The 19649-nt window shown below is 38.1% G+C and overlaps 1 protein-coding gene across 1 annotated transcript in view; it reads left to right on the top strand.

The window, feature by feature from the left end:
- INPP4B (inositol polyphosphate-4-phosphatase, type II, 105kDa) overlaps positions 1-19649 on the top strand; it is a gene marked incomplete at its 5' end in the record, with an annotated part of 108844 nt that overhangs the window by 45158 nt on the left and 44037 nt on the right. The window contains 5 exons of the mRNA XM_010152234.1: positions 764-976; positions 6832-6976; positions 16994-17166; positions 18141-18264; positions 19279-19396. Of these exons, the coding sequence (XP_010150536.1) occupies positions 764-976; positions 6832-6976; positions 16994-17166; positions 18141-18264; positions 19279-19396 (773 nt within the window). The remainder of the gene's footprint in view (positions 1-763; positions 977-6831; positions 6977-16993; positions 17167-18140; positions 18265-19278; positions 19397-19649) is intronic.

Genomic DNA, 19649 nt, shown 5'->3' with positions numbered 1-19649 from the left:
TTACGTGGCAACAGTCTAGAGATGAGAAAGCCCATATGCAGAAAACATTGTCCTTTTCTTGAAGACAAATAATGCAGGGAGGTTGGAGGTTTTTAAAAATATGGTAAACTTCCAGCTGTCACAGTCAACAAGAAGGATGTAGAAAAATGGTACAGTGATTGAATAACATCTTGAGAGAACCTGGGGAAAAAAACTACTTCAGGGTTTTCTTTCTTCAAAAATAAATAAAATAAAGCTAGAAATCATATGTCATCACCTGCCCTGATAATCTGGGTTGATACCTACACGTACCAAAATTTTTCTCTGGAAACACTGCTTTTGCAGATACTGCAATCTCAGCAGTGCAATGGTGTGTTTTTATTTAAGGAGATCCTTAAATTTATTAACTACGTTTTTTTCTGATACTTACTCGGAAGTTATTGAGCAGTGGTTAGTTACTCTTGGAACTGGTTCTTGCAGAGGCTCGTCTCTGCAAGCAAAATGTGGAACTCAAAAAAGGATCGTGTGAAAAGATGATCTCTATGACAGATACTGTAATTTTCTGTTAGTCCTTAAAACAATGTGATTATAGAATATGATGTCCTAAAAACCCTTGAGTTTTTCCTCATAGTTTGTTGATCTGCTTTGTCTTCTGCCTCTCAGACTGGCCTGAAACAAATATTCCCTCTGCCTAAGGGTAATTCAATGTTATAATAGCTATGTTTTGCATTCTGTGGTCTAACCTTTTCATTTGTTCTTTTTTTTTTTTTTTTTTTTCCCCCAGACAGAGTTGTTTGTACATGCATTTAAGGATCAGCTGGTCAGAAGTGCCCTTCTAGCACTATACACAGCCCGGCCTGGCTGTGTCCTCAAGAAACCAGCTGTGCCTAGAAACAGTGCAGAAGAGGGGGATGATTTACAGCATCAGGATCATCCTTCTCAGATTAAAAGACAGGACTCTATACCGCATCATTCTGAGTATGATGATGAGGAGTGGGTAAGTAGTCAGAAACTCTTGGTTGGCATTCAGTCCTAAACCCTACAAATCAGCATAAACAATACAAGCCCTAAGTGTCCTTGTCACATCTCATTGGTGAGGGGAAGGGAGTGCAAACCCATGAAATAATATTTTTCAGATGCATTGTCTGTTTTGAAACTAACTTGAAAAAATGTTCCCAAATACGGTGTCCTTCCGTGTGACTGCGTGGTTGTGCATTTTAACAGTGAGGATGGTGAATATCTTCTTGCCCAGATAGGAAAATAGTCTGTCTTTGCTCTTACTTGAGTTCTTTTTCCTAGTTAAACAAATTTAAGGGGACTGGAACAGCATATGCTATTATGAGGGAAAATTATTATTCACTCCCCCCCCAACATGGAATATAAATAGTTTAAATACACATGAATTAACCCTCAGCAAAACCGGGCTGTTTTCCCTTAGATTCTGTCCTTAGAGGATGTCTGAGATTGTATGAAAGAATTAAACATGGCTTTTAGATTTTAACATTCGTAGCATATCTTTCAAAGATGTGTATTATTTATATGGCTGAGATTTTGTAAATTAATTATTTTGGTGGCTGTGTTCGTAATAGATCTGCTTCTTTGTTAGACCCTGAACTCAAGCTATTTTTATTCAGTTCAGGCTCATGCTTTCAGTTCATCACTGTATTCTCATAAATGTAAAGGATGCCAGCATATTAATCTCTATTGTAAATAATTAATAACTTGTGTGAGCTACAGTACTTACACCTGAACTGTAATTTTTATCTATACCACAAATAAGGGAAAAAGAATGTATTTCTTCTAGTGAAAAGACAATTGTCTCCAACCCCATGCATTAACTAGTCATGAGATTTAAACAATAACTCATTCTTTTATTTCTCTTCTGGTTTTAGAGCCTTGCATTCACTTTTCCATATTTTCTCAACTGAGGAGCTAGAATAATTCTTCTTTCCTTGAAATGAAAGACAAAATGTTTGTTTCCAGCTGGTGAAGCATTCAGAAAAATAAATATCACAATAGATTTGATAGAAGGGAGACATTTTACATTGGAAAAATAGCATTTTTGTGCAAGTATTTTCATTAAGTACTTCTGTGTCTGCAGAGAAGCTTGCTTTATTGTATTTCATTATTATTCAATTATTATTATTAGGGTTTTTTTAATTATTTCTGCCAGGTTCATGGTCATGAACTATTAAAACATATAAGCACATTAGTTTAAAGTGTATCTATTTTTTACCCTGAATTAGTAAGATTACCTGCTTGGTTAAAATTTAAGTGTATCTTTAAATATTGTCTAAGTTAAACTGAATCAGAGTCACTGTCAAACTTAAGACAGTATAAATCTTATCTCAATTTGAAAGATTAGGCTTCTGTTATTTTTCAGTTATTTCTGTCAATGGAGGTAATGAATAATTCAAGTTGCTGATCAAATTGTCATTAGCACGATGAAAAGAGAAAGAAAAAAAATGCACATAACATTTGGAAAAAAATGCTTAATCTACTCTGAAAGTCAATTATACAGGAAACAAACTTGGAGATACATTGCTTTGTATGCACAGTACTGTATTCGTCTTTGTTGTTTCCCCCCCACACCACTGTTACCAAGCACTAGAGTTGCATTTTACAATTGGAATTTCAGTTTTAGTGTGCCAGAAATCACCATCAGTAATGTCCAACTGTTCTTTAAGCTGACCCTGTTCCATCCACTCCCAGTAACTGCATTGCCTTGTGACCATCACAGAAGTGAATTCAAACAGTTTTTGAAAGCTAGGTGAGATCTAACCCCCTTTCCTGGCATTCAAATTTAACTTTAAGGAATAACACCTAATTTCTTAACTGTGTGCCGTGTCCTTTCACTGAGTGACCACTGTTTTCCAAAAAGCCTTCTCTCAATAGCAATACTGTGTTGCACCTCTGTTCTTTAATACCAAGTACAAATATTCAACCTAGAGTAGCTGACAGCAGTATGGATTGAGCTATTTACATTGGTTCACTACATGTAGGTGGTAGTAAAGCATGACTGTTGAAGGAAAAATATTTAACTTGAGAGTTTTCGGTTGCCTCTGGGTAAGATATTCTCTTCTGTTGCCAGCTGCTTCTGCTCTCCTAGAACCTCCCTGCAGGAGGGAACAAAGCATGTTGTCATGTATAATACAAGAAAAAGTGGGCAAATTACCAGTTGGAGCAGTTTCTGTTCTACATTTCTGACTGACTACTTAATGTGGTTGAGCTACAAAAAACAGATAAAATGACATTTCCGATAAGTTACGTACAAATACTGACACAGTACTTAGACACGGGTCTGAAATACCGACCTGTGTGCAATATATGCCATTCCAGAGCACTGTCACATCAACACCAACGGTGTTAATCATGCGCATTAGTTAATTACTTTATCAGCATACCACAAAAGGATCTTAATCATAGAATCATAAAATCTTTTAGGTTGGAAAAGACCTTTAAAATCAAGTTCAGCCATTAACCTAACACTGCCAAGTCTACCACAAAACCACATTCCTAAGTCCATACATCTTTTAAATACCTTCAGGGATGGTGACTCAACCACCTGCCTAGGCAGCCTGTTCCAGTGCCTGACAACCCTTTTTTTCAACCCTTCTTGGCCACCTGGGCATACTGCTGGCTTATTCTCAGCTGTCTGTTGACCAACACTCTCAGGTCCTTTTCCACTGGGCAGCTTTCCAGCCAGCCATCCCCAAGCCTGTAGCATTGTAGCATGGGCTTGTTATGACCCAAGTAAGTGCAGGACCCAGCACTTGGCTGCTTTGAACCTCATACAGTTGGCTTTGGCCCGTTAATCCAGCCTGGTAATACCAAGTAATATATGGCTGTCAACCCACAGTATAATGAATGTAATGAATTTAGAAAGCCTGAGAATCCTTTAAAAAACCCAAAAAGACCGCCTTTGGGACTTTACTGGCCAGCAGTGCTTAGGAGTGCATCCAGTCGGCTGCAATAACAGGAAAACGGTTTGTACTCCAGCTCTATGAAATGAGGGGGTTGAATTGCCTTTTAATAATACTTTCAGAGCAGATAGAAATTAATTATATTTTTTGAATTGGGTGAACAAAAGGGAATTATTTTATAGGTTCATTTTTAAAAGTCCTAAGAAATGTGCCCAGCTTGCTTTGATGCCAAGGCCTAGCTTTTTTTTTCACGGAGATCATTTTGAGTATGCATGTATGCCTGCCAGTACCACAGCAAAGGCAGCAAGAGAAGTGCCACTAGGAACATTTCTAACTAGTAACACCTAACTAGGGTGTGCTGAGAATCCTTAATGTCCCAAATGGCTTCTGAAATTTGGAAGAAGTTGAAGATGTCAACGTGCCGCTGCCTTGTCCCAGTGGGGTAAAGCGCTGTTACAGATTTCCATCTTCCCTGCCATTGGCTTGACTTTTGAGCTTAAAGAAACAGTAATGAGAGGGAGACAGAGACCTTGTTTCTCTTGTTCTTTCACACTACAGTAGTAAACTTACCATCCAATTAGCTCCACAGTGACTAGTTGGAAAACTAGCATCAAGGGAGAAGCATCCTACTTTGGAATCTAGGGTCTTACTACTATAGTGTATCAAGAAATAAGACTTTCCTCTTATCCCTCACTTCACATAGAGGGTTTATAAGAATGCTTACTTAAGAGGCTGGGGAGTATATTTTTTCCTTTAACCTGGCACATGCTTCGAAATGATGCCTTGTGAGGTAGTTCTTAGGCAAATTGAAAAAATGCCCTTGCTCCCTTTCTCTTGCCCATATGTAAAAAAAGCCAGAATAAGAATGAGCTTTCTGTCAACAGATGTTTATGATTTTCCTTCTAAACCCTCAGGGAATGTTTATGTGAATATTGTATAGACATTATCTCAACGCTATGTTAACAGTTGGTTTGAAAAGAGGAAAGAGTTCTTTCCAAAATGAAACAAGGGCTCATATTTGTGTTGCTTGTGCAATAACTCCGGATCCTCATTAGGAGCTTAACACTCTTCGTGTTGGGATTAACCTGCCCCAGCTGAGAGAGGAAAGGGAAATTACTTTGCTGCAGCCACGGCTGAGCATCTTGAGTTCATATACCTCAGCAACTTCAGTGACTGGAAAGCTTCAACTTCCTTTCTATTCTCTGGTAAAACTTGCAGCTGTTTGGGTCCAGAGTTTTTACTATCTGCAGTGTTTCATTGCTCTTCGTAGAATCCTTCTCCTGAAAATGATACTTGTGGGTAGTGGAAATGAATCCATTCACCTGTATTCTAAATATTTTTCAGGAATGCTTTGAGGTACATACAGATGAAATTTTTGGAGGTATCTATACCTGTCCTCTGTCTTTGGCTTTAAATTGTATATATGCATGTGAATATCAGATAGGCACGTGTCTAATGGTTTGTTTCATGTGTACAGGTGCAGATATTTCCACACGTTACACTGTACATGCAGTACTTAAAAAAAAAAAAAAAAAGAAAAAAAATTGGATTAAGCACAGTTCTGCAAGAGTGACCAGCTTCTTGCCTCTTGTAAATCAATGATACCTTTCTCATAGTATGGTTAAGGCATGGGTCTATCTAGGGAGAGGATCAAACCATAGTTTCTACATCCACCTGGAACACTAGATGCTTATTGGTCCTTAAGGCAGCCCTAAAAGATCATTCCAGGAATCAGGTTTGGGGAGCTGAAGGAGAGGATATGTGTTGCTGTACAGTTTCAGCAAGTACGTGCTTCTGTCTGCAGACCCCCGCCATGTCCCTCAGGGCAGGGTGCCTGCTTGTCATGGGGTGTGTCCTCAGATTCACATATAGTTGTTAGAACTACCACTATTTATATGGAACTATGGCATTTTTCTGCATTTTCAGCTTTATTCAACCTTTATGCTTATTGTCTTTTGCAACTTCATTTTACGCCTGATGTATACATAATGCTTCTGGCTATTATATCATAAAGTAGAATGAAAAGCAGTGATATTATCTTCCTATTTTTTACCCTCAAGCAAACTCTGGTTGCTCTGCTTTAGTTTCAGAATGATTCAGCATTAAAACGTGTATATTGGTGTTTGTTATGTTTTGGTTTTAATCCGATTGCTAGCCTTGCTTACAGCCTCGTTTCTTGTATGGCTTGGTTTTTTCCTTTTTCTTATTCAGCCCCACAAAAGTCGTTGCAAGAGTTTAGATTTCTGCTGCATCCAGCACCTGAAAGACCCTTCCAGTATCTCTGTTCCATAACATCTCACTCTTTCACTCCACATTATCTCTTTTGTTCTCTGCTTGTACAGAATCAAGTTGTCTTTGATCACTCTATTACCTCAGTAATCCTCATATTTATTATAAACTCAGGTGTGAAGGTTGCAGTTTGTGTGAGAGGTGTAATTGTCTTATCTAATGAACATGTCATGACAGCAGGTTTCTAATGGTAGTCCTTTAATTTTACACTTGCTTTAACAGAGTAAACGATGTGATAAAATAGAGGGTATGTTAATTTATCAAAAAGGGTTGTCATGTACTATGGCAAAAAGGGCAGTTGCACATGAGATGTGGTTTGGCAAACTGCTCAGTTCTTTGTGATTGGACCTGAAACTTTGCATGCATTTTCTTGTGGAGTTTGAATACGTTTTTCCACTATCTAAAAAACGCAGTTTCAATTCAGTCATACCACAAGAAAAAACTTTGTGGAAAAAAAGGCTTAAGTTGGTAGTAGGCTGCAGAATGAGAAAAATGGTAATATGCTGACACCTAATATTTCTAGTAAAATTTCTGATAATTTGCATGTCTTTGTCTCCACTGTAAGGTGTTAATAAGAAGTTAGTATTGTCTCTTTGTTTTCTTATGCAATAATGTGCAGTGATAATTATGCTTTCTTCAGGACAGGGTGTGGGCCAATGTGGGAAAAAGTTTAAACTGTGTTATCGCCATGGTGGACAGACTACTTGAAAAAGACAACATCAGCAGCATTAAAGAGGGTGAAAGTGATACTTCAGCAGCAGATTGCAAGGTGTTGCATACAGGTGGTAAGCAACCTTTTTTTTTCCCTTGATCATTGACTAGAATAAATAAAAGTGGGAAAAGTCACAGAAAAATTATATTGAGACGAGTCAATAGTATCTTTGATGAGAGTGCTGACAGCAAGGTTTTGCACAGTTGTAGCCTTGAATGATGGAAGGCTATTTATCAAATTACAGCTCCATTGTGTGCTGAAACAGCTTGCCGTGATCAATTTTTTGTGCTACAATGAAAACTTTTGAAATCACAATGTCTTCCTTTGAAGGCTGATGTATTTTAATTTATTTTAGATTAGACTAGAATATATTATTTTGGGGGAAAAAAAAAAAAAACCTGTGTCTTACCACATAGGAAACTTTTAAGGAAAGTGAACATCCTGTTTCAGTGTCATTCTCCTGTAAACCCTTCCACTTTTCTGAAGTGATATACTGATGCTTGGTTTAGGATTTGCTAAAATTATTTTTTCCCTGAATACAGTTATCAATATTGGAGGCTAAGTAGAGTGATTCCATCAGATCATGTGAAGAAAACTCTGTCCACAGCAGGTCCTTGTCACCATATCTTCTAATCTTCTCCGATGGCTACATTCCATAGTGCCATCTCTAAGCATAATTCGATCTGCTTCATAAGTCTGATGAGACTTTCTAATGTGCGTATTGCAACAGATGAAGCAGCTCCTTAGTGAGGATGGTGGTAGTCCAAATATGAGGAGATCAGAACCAACCCTTGTGCCATTCTTCAGTTAAATAAACAAACAAACCCTACAACCACTTTATTTTTTGGAGCTTTGTATAATTTTGGCCTTTTTGTGTATTTTATCTTGTATTTTCCTTTATATGTTTCCCTTAGCAACATGAATGTTTACATACTCTTCCTTCACTCTCTTCCACTTCCCAAACATGTCCTCTGTTATTGTGTATAAGCCGTGGAATATATATAACTAATCCACTTGAGTCTTTCACTGTAGTTATCAAAAAGTGTGCTCTTAGCTGTGATTCAGGCTCGCACCCTACACAGGCAAATGAAATATTTTTTAGAGCTTTTAGCTCACAGAGTCAAAAAAACTTAAAAGTTACTTCCATTTAAGTACTGTAATAAGCAGTCGTCAAACAGAGTGGAAGGTACCGCTTGCAAAGCAGTAACGGTAATTGTAATGGTTAGAAAATTATAGATGTGTTTCAGCTGAGGAGTTATCTTCTGGAGCTGACAGGCCAAGGACACAAAAAGTATCAAGATGTTATGCCACTGGAATAAATTCTTCTCTTTTTCCCTCATTTCATGGCCTTCCCTGTGTCTCTTAAATAAGTCCAAATGCCGTTCTGTGAGACTGGAGTCAAGTGCTTCTGTTGAGTTGTGCTGAGAGTTATTCAACCACCCTATCATGTGGAAACTGCAGGAGATTTGTGGGACAGATCACTTCGTTTTCATGTCCTACTTTTTGGGGAAGACGTTTCCTAATGATGTTTTCATGAGGGCATTGTGTAGTGCCTTTGACAGCTTACAGGAATTTCAAGGTCATGCAGAAATAGAGATGTCTTAAAATTGCTTTCTTTTATAGGACTAACTTAAAAGATGGGGCTTTCTGAAGAACCGTCCAGGTGTGTGCCAAAGTTGGCTGCCTAATGGTTTTCCAAACCATTGGTTTTGGGGCCAGAATTTTTCATGCTTGACTTCCCTTTGAGAGTCTGGTTTTATTTGTGTTTCGCTGCATCTTCCTCTGAAAGCCCTGAGGATGCGCCGTGAAGCACCTACATAGAGGTTGAAAGTCTAAGATTATGAATTCTGTCTTAATTCTGTTCCGTTTTATATTTGAAGCCTAGTTGTGTGGGTTCATAACTTTTTCCTAGTTATAAAATCATACTGTGTTTACACCCATAGAAAAATTTCTAAAATTACAGAATTTTATGCTACATACAGTTCACAAACGTTACATATGTAAAAGGCTTGCTGTATCCTGTTATTATATATTATACCATAATTTGAACATAATGAATGTATTTCATTAACACTGCGAATGTATGGGAGCAGATAGATCTTGGAGTCTGAAATTGCTTCACTGCTGGACTTGATCCTAAGAAAAGTTGTGCTGTATTTTAAAGAAAACACAGGATGACCATGAGCCAAGAGTGTGTCCTCATGGCCAAGAAGGCCAGTGGCATCCTGGGATGCATTAATGAGAGCATGGCCAGCAAATTGAGGGAAGTTATCCTCCCCTGCTACTCTGTGCTGGTGAGGCCTCACCTGGAGTTCTGGGCTCCGCAGGTCAAGAAGGACAAGGAGCTACTGGAGAGGGTCCAGCATAGGACCACTGAGATGATTAAGGGCCTGGAGCACCTTCCATCTGAGGAAAGGCTGAGGGAGCTGGGTCTGTTTAGCTTGGAGGAGGCTGAGTGGGAGATCTTATCAGTGCTTATCAATACCTAAAGGGTGGGTGTCAGGAGGATGGGGCCAGGCTCTTCTCAGTGGTGTCCAGTGACAGGACTAGGGACAGTGTCCATAAACTGGAAAATAAAAGGTTCAGCCTCAAACACTTCTTTCCTGTGAGGTGACAGAGCCCTGGAACAGGCTGCCCAGAGGGGGGGTGGAGTCTCCCTCCCTGGAGACTTTCAAAAGCCGCCTGGACTTGTTCCTGCTCTGGCAGGGGGGTTGGACTAGATGATCTCTAGAGGGCCCTCCCAACCCCTACCACTCTGTGAATCTGGGGAAAAAAGGGAGGATACCCAGAGTTTTGACCAAAACATTGAAAAGTATGTCTGAAAGTATGGGATAAAATGTTTGCTTATAATATTGAACCTGACTGTTTCAATAAAAATTTTTTTGCTAGCATATAGCAATGAAAAATATGTCAAAGAATGTACACATGTTCATTTTAGATGGTAGAAAATGTTACGACAATAAGTTTATATATGCAGTCTCAGTGTTGACATTGTATGATCTTATTCATTTTTTCCCCCAACATGCTTATATTGATTGCATGGAATCTTTGTAATCAGAAGCAGTGTTTTCACTTTTTTCATGTGCTTACCTTTCCATGTGAATTATACACATTATACTTAGCCTAAGTTTTCATGCAGTCTGACCTTTGAGTGTATTCTTAAGACTGAATTTGAGTTATCAGTTACCAAGGTAACATGCTGTGGTTTCATCGGTTGCAGGATTATGATTTCTCTGCAGGATAAATCAGGAAGAGTAGATGGATTTTTAAAGGAGAGAGGGTTTTTTATTCTTTTAACTCCAGGCTGGTTTGCCTTGGAGAACTACTTGACAACATTAAATTCTATTTATTTTTGCCTTTTCATTTGCCACGGGAGTCAGAATGTGAAAGCCTGTCCTGCAGCATTAGATGTGCCAGTGAAACACAGTAGTTTGCTTGCACAGCCCCTGACAGATCTCCATGTTTAGCGTCGCTACTAAAAGCAGCTGTTGTTTCCGTCTGCTCCTTCTACCACACCACCAGAACTATCACTCAGCCATTCCTCTGTTGGCTCTGTGTGAGTACTCCCTAATTTGCTTACATACAAAATCCACCACCTTATCTCAAACAATTTAAATTGGCAGTGTGATTGCACCTGGACTTTGCCTGAAGTGAATTATGGAATCACAGGGTGTGCTGCGGGCAGGTGAATTGGCCACTGATATACTTCGGCACAGGTAGAGCACTGGGGTAATGGTCTGGTATTTCCTCAGTGGAATGAAGGAAAACATCTGTTCATAGCCACATTGCTACAGGCATTTGTGGGTTAAATTTTCTTGAATAATCTCCTACCTGAGTGGGGACTCTAGATTAAACCTCTATTTTAGTGCCTTAGGGATAGACACTGCATCCCTCCCACTGCAATGCTGGTAGAAATGTGAAATAAAACTGTGTACTGGTTTTGTTTGCATCTTCAGAGGAAGAGCTTTTATTATGAGATATCATTTAGTCAGGAAGATGAAAAATTATCCCTTGGTCTGTTTGTTCCCTTGGTGTTCACTTGAGTAGCAGACATTTATTTTGGGGAAATAAAAAACACTTCTGAAAAACTTTCTCTTCCCTTCCTTTTCCTCACATTTTTCTTTCCTGTTCCCTTAAGCTTGTCTTTGCATCAATTCTATTTCTGCTCCTTTCCACCCCCACCCCACCCCCCCCAACTTCTGTGTCATCCTTCTCTTTTTGATAGGGTCCTTAACTGGGCTATATGTATCCCAGCATATAAGACAATCCCTTCAGCAGTACTTTTAAGTAGTTTGGCTATTGACAGAAGCTCAAAAATGTGCAAGGGAAAGGAAGACCATTTAACTGCATCAACAAACTATTTTTTAAACAAGATATCAGAATATGTAGTTGGCACAACAGTTCTAGAGCAAGGTTTATCCCTTACTCCTACATTTTGCCTTCTTTTTCTTTTTTCATTGTGACTAAAGCTGCTGAGACACTTGTATATGTATGATTAGATGGTTTTCATTTTCACTATTCATTTATGTGATATTATAGAAGATAATAGATTATTACAATGGAATAAGAAGTCCCCAAGAATTAAAAATTGTTCTTCTGGACATCCAAACCATGCAGAGTAGACTGCTATTATATTAACTGCAGAAATATGAAATACCAGGAAGACTTATGCAGGCTTTTGGTGTTCCTGTGAGAAATGCTGTAGAATTACGAGCATAAAACCTCATGCTTTCTTAAAGAGCTGAGCCCTCATACTGGAGTTAAACTGAGCTCCAAGAGGTAAATGGCAAGATGAAGAAGCAGGAAGCTGACCTTTTTCTGGTGCTAAGTTGAGTATGTGAACTCTACTAAATCAGCTTTTAAACCTCCCTTAAAAAAAATCAGAAGAATATTCCTATCATAGGTGAGTAAATTCACACTCTATGAGATATTATTTAATGCTGTTTGCACTAGCTGGTTTTGGGGGTTTACTACTGGTTTGTGTTGGTTGGTTTGTTTTGCTTGCCTTTTCCTTAGGACAGTTTGTCTGATTCTCAGTTTGTGGCATCAAGACATTGATGCCAAACAATTACATGTTTGAACTCTACTATTTCAATCCTATCATGGATTATTTATATGTTCAGGTAGTAAGGGAATAAGGATTAGCTAGTGAAAAGTTAAATTCTGGGTAGCTGCTGTTACATTCATTACCATATGCTTCTGTACTTTTAAGAATACAGTGTTACGCTTTCTTTTGCTTTTAATTCCACATTTAGTTTTGAACTTTATACTGTTTAAATTTTAAGGTGACTTGAAGCCGTCAAAGATTTCCACTGATTTTTAGGTGGTGCAGACAGCAGTGCCAGAATTGACTTTTTTCTCTTGTCAGGGCAAAAAGAGATAGGAGTGCTATTCCAAAGCCTTAGGGCTTTTCCTGTTTGATTACCAGCACATTTTAATAAGCACTTCAATGAGCCTGACTTTGAAAAGAGCAGGAGCTTGCTTTTCTGCCAAATGTTATCAAATGTGACATGCAGTTTGACATATTGCAATTTGAATATTAGCACGTAGAAATGACTAGATGGGTGCTAAGCAGGTCATTTGCCTGTGCAGGCATGTTGATTAAGAGAACATGGGACTGTAAGGCATTTTCCAGCAAGCAAAGAGCAAATCCTGCAATTAACTGAACTTCCACAACACTTTGTTAGTGGTGGAAGTGGGGTATTTACTCAGTGCTTTGCTGACCATACTCTTTGTTTTAATCTTACGTTAACTGCATAGTAGTGATAATACTTTTAATTTCATCCCTCCATTTCCCATTTTAATGTATTTGACTTTTATGCCTTGTTTTAGTTTCCTTCCCTATGGCTGACTAGCAAATTTTTGAACTGAGTTTCCTTGCTTCATCAGTAGGCTTTGAGTCTTTTGTTTGGATGCTAAATACTTCAGGCAGGACAGGTTGCCCTTGTCATTTTAGAGACCTGACAGTCATCCTGTAGTCTCCTTGTTGCTTCTCTTTTTGTTCCTAATGTCTTTTTTTAGATGTTTACTCATTCAGTTAATTCTTCAGACTTTTTCAAAAGATTTTCCGCTGTGTTGAGGATGCAAATCTTGCAATTCTAACTTAAAAGAAATTTGACATCTGAAGTGTCAACATGTGTAAGTCGTTGGATGTGTTAAACACAAAAGCAGTAATTTGTACTATTCCCTTCCCTAAGTGATTCTACAGAGCTATCATCAGTCTGTAGGAGTAGAGGTCTGGAGCTGCGGTTGGCCCTCTTCAACTTATTCACAGAAGCAACTCATTCTGAGCTGACTGCCAGTTTTCTCATGAGGGAGGAGTTGAAGGGCATCTTGCATTTCTATCCAAACTCTGAGGTGCATAAGCAGTAGCTCGTAACCAAGCAGTATCCTCACTTGTCAATAATGTTGTGCCAAGTTAGATCAGGATAATCTAAACCTGAATTTAGACCAGGATTTTAAAGCTCCTTTTACAAATAACATCTCTATGAATTTTATTAATATTCCATATTTATCCCTTGCACACAATGTTATTTTCCAAATTCTACTGAATTTACTTGTAAGTATCAAAATACAATGCTTTTTTTTTGGTTGTTTGTTTCATAAACCGCAGTTTCACAGTGCTTCTCTATTTCAAGGAGCAACGTAAAGCTGCAGTATTTGCTATAATTAAGTGCTTCTGGTGGATATTTGGAGTTTTGTGCATTGCTAATGAATGACCCTGATTTACATTCTTGCTGGACTATTTGCAACAGGTTATCCTGCATACCAAGTGACATGGGACCATTTTAACAGACTAAAGATCGAGCAGCTATATAGATTTTTTTCTAGACCTGTCTTTTCTGAGACTTCAGTCTGTCATACACCTTCTGTTTTGATCTTAACACTCTAAACTGGCTTTAAAATAAAAGGATAAACAGGAGAATATACTAGTCCGTTCATACTCTGTTTTCAAAAAAGCAATGCAATCCCTCTCTTAGATTTGCTAACTAGCTCCACCTTCTGGGGACTGGACATCCCTACTAATTGTGAACAAGAATTTTCAGCGTGAGTAAGGAGTAGGTGATTATTATGTATAACTTAATCACGTGAGAATATAGTTTTATCTTCTTTCCTGTGGTGAGTACAATTATATTTATAATCTGTAATAAAATAATTATCTTTCTTCAGTCATGAGGGTAACAAAGCCTACAAACTTACAATTTTTATTGTTTTCTGCAATGCAAAACACGTATACGTAAAGCTCTGTATTCTTTGGGACATGAAATACTCAGTAGGATTTATTTTTAATATATTTAGCATTAATGTCCTTTAATGAAAAAAATAGCCTTGAGAATTTAAAATCTTTAAATTCCTTCTTAACGCAGCTGTTACTGACAAAAATTACTTAGGTTAGTACTTAGTGTTCCAAACATGTAGTCTCTCCCGAAAAATCCGTGTGAGAAAATGATCTTGAAGCTACTACAGGGTATGTGCAAAATAATTTGGAAACTCCCAACAGAAGGTAGTTATCAGTTGTTTACTGTCAACCTGGAAGTCTGCGTGAAGTAGAATCCACTTACATTTGTTCTGGGTCCAGTATTATTCAATATTTTCATTACTGACTTGGCTTATGAAATATGGATGATGCTTATAAAATTTGCAGATGCTTAAAGCTGGGAGAGGCTTTAAGCACCATGGGAGCAGGATTAGAATGGAACTTGATGAAACAGAGCACCGAAATATCAGGATGCAGTTCAGTAAGGACAAGTACAAAGTTGTGTTCCTGGAGAAGCAGAAATACACAGTGCAGATTGACTGGTTAAGTGGCAGCTCAGTACAAACAGATCTAAGTGTTATGTGACTTGTGGCCAGCATGTGACCCCCTCTTCTAGGAAGAAAATGTGTCAGTAAAGCTCTTTAGCCCTATCCACGTAACCTAAAATTGTAATAGCAGGTTCACGAAGCATGGCTGGTTCTAGAAATTCAGCTTTTTCTCTCGTCCTGGCTGTCAGTGCACTTGCAAGATACTTGGCTGTGTGTCCAGCTCTGCTTTCCCATGAAAGTGGAACAGATGCCTGTTAGCTGTACCTCAGGTCTACTTTGAAGTGGCCAGGTATGATCTTTTTCATTATTTGCTCAAGTCAGAAGCAGACAATGAACTCTATTCTTATCACATACAGTGATAAGAACTGAAGCAGTGAACAGTTCACTGGTTCAGTATGCATTACATCTTCTGATCTTATGCTGTTGCTTTGCTTGGCATTTATTTACTGATTAATTTAATAAATTACTATCATTTAAGACTTGAAAGGAGAGTTTAGATTGCCTGGTCTTTCTAGTCTGACTTCCAGCATGTCACATCTTGTCGTCTACCTTATTTCTAAATTTGACTGTGTCTCGCAGCAGCCTCCAGCCTTTGGTTGTTCTTTTGCTTTTATTCCCTAGAATAAACATCCCCTTTAGTACTTGTTAGTTTCTCCTCATGAAGTTGCTGCTCAGCATTTTCCATAGGCTTAAGGAAATTAAGCTCTAAATCTTGGTAGCTCTCCATTTTTTCAGCAGTCTCTTAAAAAGGTGTTCACCAGACTCTTAGTCAACAGCATGTATAAAATCCCCTCCTTGTGCTGGAGCATGAAACTGGCAATGGTTTATGTTCTGTTTTGTTCACGATGGCTCTAACTTCCTAACTGCTGTTTTCCAGGGAACAGTTCTTCAGTATGTACTTAAATGCGTATGACTGTATTAAAACACACATTCTCTGACCACAAAGACGTTATTTGCAAATCCTGGCTTTCAAAGTTCTCTCCAGGCTTCTTGGCTACCGTTTTATTCATTTACATATTTCTCTGGAGCGTAGCCAAATTGACTTTGCAACAGGCAGCTATGTCTTCCTGCCTGAAGAACTTCTTCAGTATTAGTGAGTCTTTCATTGGCCTGGCTCAGAATGTTACCTGAAACAGCCTGCTGTTATCTTCCAATAATTGCAATTTAAATGGAACGGATTTTAATTATCATTGATTCTTAATTACACTAATGTACAGAAAACAGGAGTCAGTGATGGAATGTATTGTCAGTTACACTTCCTATTTACATATAGATCCTTCTAGAGTGTTCATTTCTCTTTCATTTTAAATTATAATAGTGAAACTGAGATCTGGATTCTGAGGGAGGGCGATTTGTTGCTTTTTTTTGTTTGGTTGGTTCGGCTTTAATTATTTGCTGAACTTAGAAGGGTAGGCAAAACCGTATGCAACTGCAGTGCGGGTCTGATATTATTAAATCCTGAAAAATTCAACAATGTCTTGGGTAATTGGGCAAGTCTGAGTAAGCTGTTCTGATTTTCCTCTCTTCCTAGTTATCACTTTGTTTCATTTGTATTGTATTAAGGAGTCCCATTTTTCAACCAGTTCACTAGCTTGTTTTTTCTGATATTCTATCATATCTTTTAAAAGAGCAAAACATATTACAAAATAGTTCTGAATCTCTCTGCTCAAAGTAGCTAAAAAAATAATGAGTTCAATATCTCTAAATATTTAAAGAGAGCAATATAGGGAGAAGCTAAAAAGAAGGAGGAACGTGACCTGAAGGTTAGTATTTTTCTAGCCTGTGTACATTAAACAGATAATATCCTTGAAGACACCTATTTGTTCTTCTGTTTTTCCTTCCAGCACCCACTTTTTCTTAAATATGGGCTCTTTCCCCCTGTTTTTTTGCTGGTCCTTCTTTTGTTTAGATAGCCAGTTGTCAGTGCTGGAAAGAATGGGAGATCTTCATCTCCACTGTATTCATCTTCTGCTACATGAGTTTTCACAGGTTTCCCTGTATGCCCTGTTTATGATGCTTTAATGCAGGTTTTACAGGGAAGTTAGATCTGTTAAAAACTCATTGTTTCATGATACAATTGGATTCAGGCCAAGAACTTAGCCCCAGTCTCAGTGGTAAGCTGTAGTCCTACCTATAAGCATACTCTCCAGCGTCATTTGCTGTACCACCGTGGTTAGGATAGAGATGCAAGGTCCTTTTTAAAGTGTGGGCCGTTCTTTCCCTTCTGAAAAGGATTTTCACTGCGAGTTTTCTGTTTTGGAACAGATGATGTGTCTTGTTCTAGGTGACTGGTACGAGCAACTTTATCCCCTGGTGATTACGCTGAAGGACTGCATGGGAGAGGTGGTGACCAGGGCGAAGCAATCGATGGCGTTTGTTCTGCTCCAGGAACTTGCCTGTGGTTTGCCACAATGTTTAATGCTGACACTAAGAAGAGACATCGTCTTTAGTCAAGCAGTAGGTTGTCTTGTGTCACATCTCCTACTGTTGCTATAATTAAGCATTCTAATCATGCCAGTGTTTGTGGATTTTGTTGGTTTTATTTTAAAACAACTTTTTCATCTATTTTCCATTGCATCCACTTAAGTATTTTATAATGTGAGAGAGAAATAAATAGTAAATGGAAATCCATAGTAACTTTGTCAGTGAGTCAGAGAAGTAGGTCTGCAGTGGACTGGAAAACGTTACCTCATCTCCCTTTTGCACAAAGAGAATCCATAAAGCTATTTTTAGTCTCCCTAGATTATATGCCAGTATCCTCACCCTTAGGTGAAATTCCCAAGTCTAGCCTTGAATAGTCATTGCTGCTATTCAGGCTAGGTATTTCCTTCCTGATCACCTTGGAAATGGGGAACAGGTTATTTGTTTTCTGTTTGTAGCAGTATTTTATGCGTTTAAAGACTACTAGCATGTCTATTCTCTTGATAAGTAACTGAAGTTTTTTTGATCTTCTTCTGTAGATCGTGTTTTCCAGACAGATTTTTCTCTAAATGAGTTGTCTAATTTTTACCTTAAGTTATGTTTTTCCTAACATAATTAAGGAGTCTAGGGTGCAACTGCCAAGGAGATTGAGTTGCATTAGATGCTTAACTGCCTTCAAATCCATCATAATTCAGAGCCGTATGTGCTTATAGCCTGCCAACGGAGATTCTGATCTCACTTATGATGGTGTAAATAACACACAAACCCACAGAACAAATGAAGCTTATCTAATGTAAAATAATGGAATATTTCACTGCTTTTTACACCAAAAAAAAAGCCTCAATAATATATTAACGTGAAATTATGTATGTAGTCACTAAATAGAAATATCTGTGCTCTTTTCTCAACTATCTAAATATTACTTCTGTTGTGAAACATAGTAGGAAGCCTCATTTTAACTGTTTTAACTGTACATCTGTTCATTTCACATTTTGTCATTGTCTTTATAGCTCGCTGGATTGGTCTGTGGGTTTATTATCAAACTGCACACAGGTTTACACGACCAAGGATTTTTACAACAGCTTCACACTGTTGGCTTGCTTGTGCAATATGAAGGACTCCTTAGTACGTATAGTAAGTATTGCTCTAGAACAATGTTTCTCACACATTCAGACCAGAAGCTTACCCAGGAGTTTCTTATTTTAATCTCTGTTCTGCTTCCAGTAATTTGGCCTACTGAATCAACAATATTATCCTTAAGAGACAGTAGGCTTCCATATAATGAAGTCGTTGATATGGCGGTGTCAATTCTGCATCAAAAATTACTCATTTATTTTAGTCTCAATTCCTTTGAGAACACTGGTTGTTAATTATTCATGCAGAGGGCTGAACTGTCTTAGGTACAGAAGAATCCTTCCTCAGTACAGCTAGTGGAACTTCTGATTTTATTAAAAACTGTCTGCATTTGTATGGGCATTTGGCCTGACCAAAAATAGCAGGTCTATAAAGCTAACCCAAACAGCAGATTTAGACAGTTACTGACTGTCAGCCTCTGCCCTGACCACACCAGCATGGGTGATAAGAAGATAGCTTGAAAACTCTTTGAGCTTGTTACAGATACCATCATTTGATAGGTAAAAAGGACATTTGGAGGGAGAAACTGCCGTATGTTTCAAAATGCTTTGAACTACATGCATCATTCTCCAAATTAGAGATTTTGATCATAGTAGCAGGATTTAGCATTTGTGTAGCTCCTTTAATGCATTTCCTCACTTGGAGATTGCTCCCAGGCTCTCTTTTGCATGATACTCATTGTTGTTATTCTCAAAACCTTTGTCCTCCATCAGCGGGAAAGTCTTTAAAAACACTTTCATAATAGACAAAAATGGCTTTTTCTGAGGTTATTCTATGCACATATAGAGCAGGCTGATTTTCAGAGGTGCTTAATACTCATCATTTAGGCCACAGAGAAGTGTCAGCAGTTCTAAAAATCAGTCTGCTTTTATGTAGGTTTCATTAATGTGGATTTAGGGCTGTGATTTTTAGATGCACAGACTGGAAAGTATAATCCCCAAATTGCTTTACTATAACCTGTTCAGTGACTGATGTGTCTACTCTGTTAATAACCTCTGTAATCTTTCCATATAGGTGAAGAAGCAGGGATGCTTGAAGACATGGCTGTGGGAATTTCTGATTTGCAGAAAGTAATGTTTAAAGTCATTGAAGCTAAATCAGAAGATTTTCTGCCTGTTATAACTGGAAGGCGGTAAGAACTTTGTTTCCTGGAGCCCATGGCATGTAGTTTTAATCTGTAGCACGTGAAAACCCAGATAAAGTTTTTCTTGTTGCTGAGTTCTATTATATGGAAAGTTTTACTTTTCATGAGATGAATGGAAATGGAATGAGGTGATAGGGGTTTGTAAAGTTAGTGGAAATATGGGGTTTGGGATAATTTCCTGAAGAAAAGGTGAAAGTTCCAGTAGTATTAGTACAATTTAATCAAAACAGTGTCTGGGTTG

The sequence above is a fragment of the Eurypyga helias genome, unplaced genomic scaffold, assembly GCF_000690775.1.
Source record: "Eurypyga helias isolate BGI_N326 unplaced genomic scaffold, ASM69077v1 scaffold7125, whole genome shotgun sequence".
Lineage (NCBI taxonomy): Eukaryota > Metazoa > Chordata > Aves > Eurypygiformes > Eurypygidae > Eurypyga > Eurypyga helias.
The sequence above is the reverse complement of the archived record's forward strand: the minus strand, read 5'-3'. Positions and strand labels throughout refer to the sequence as shown.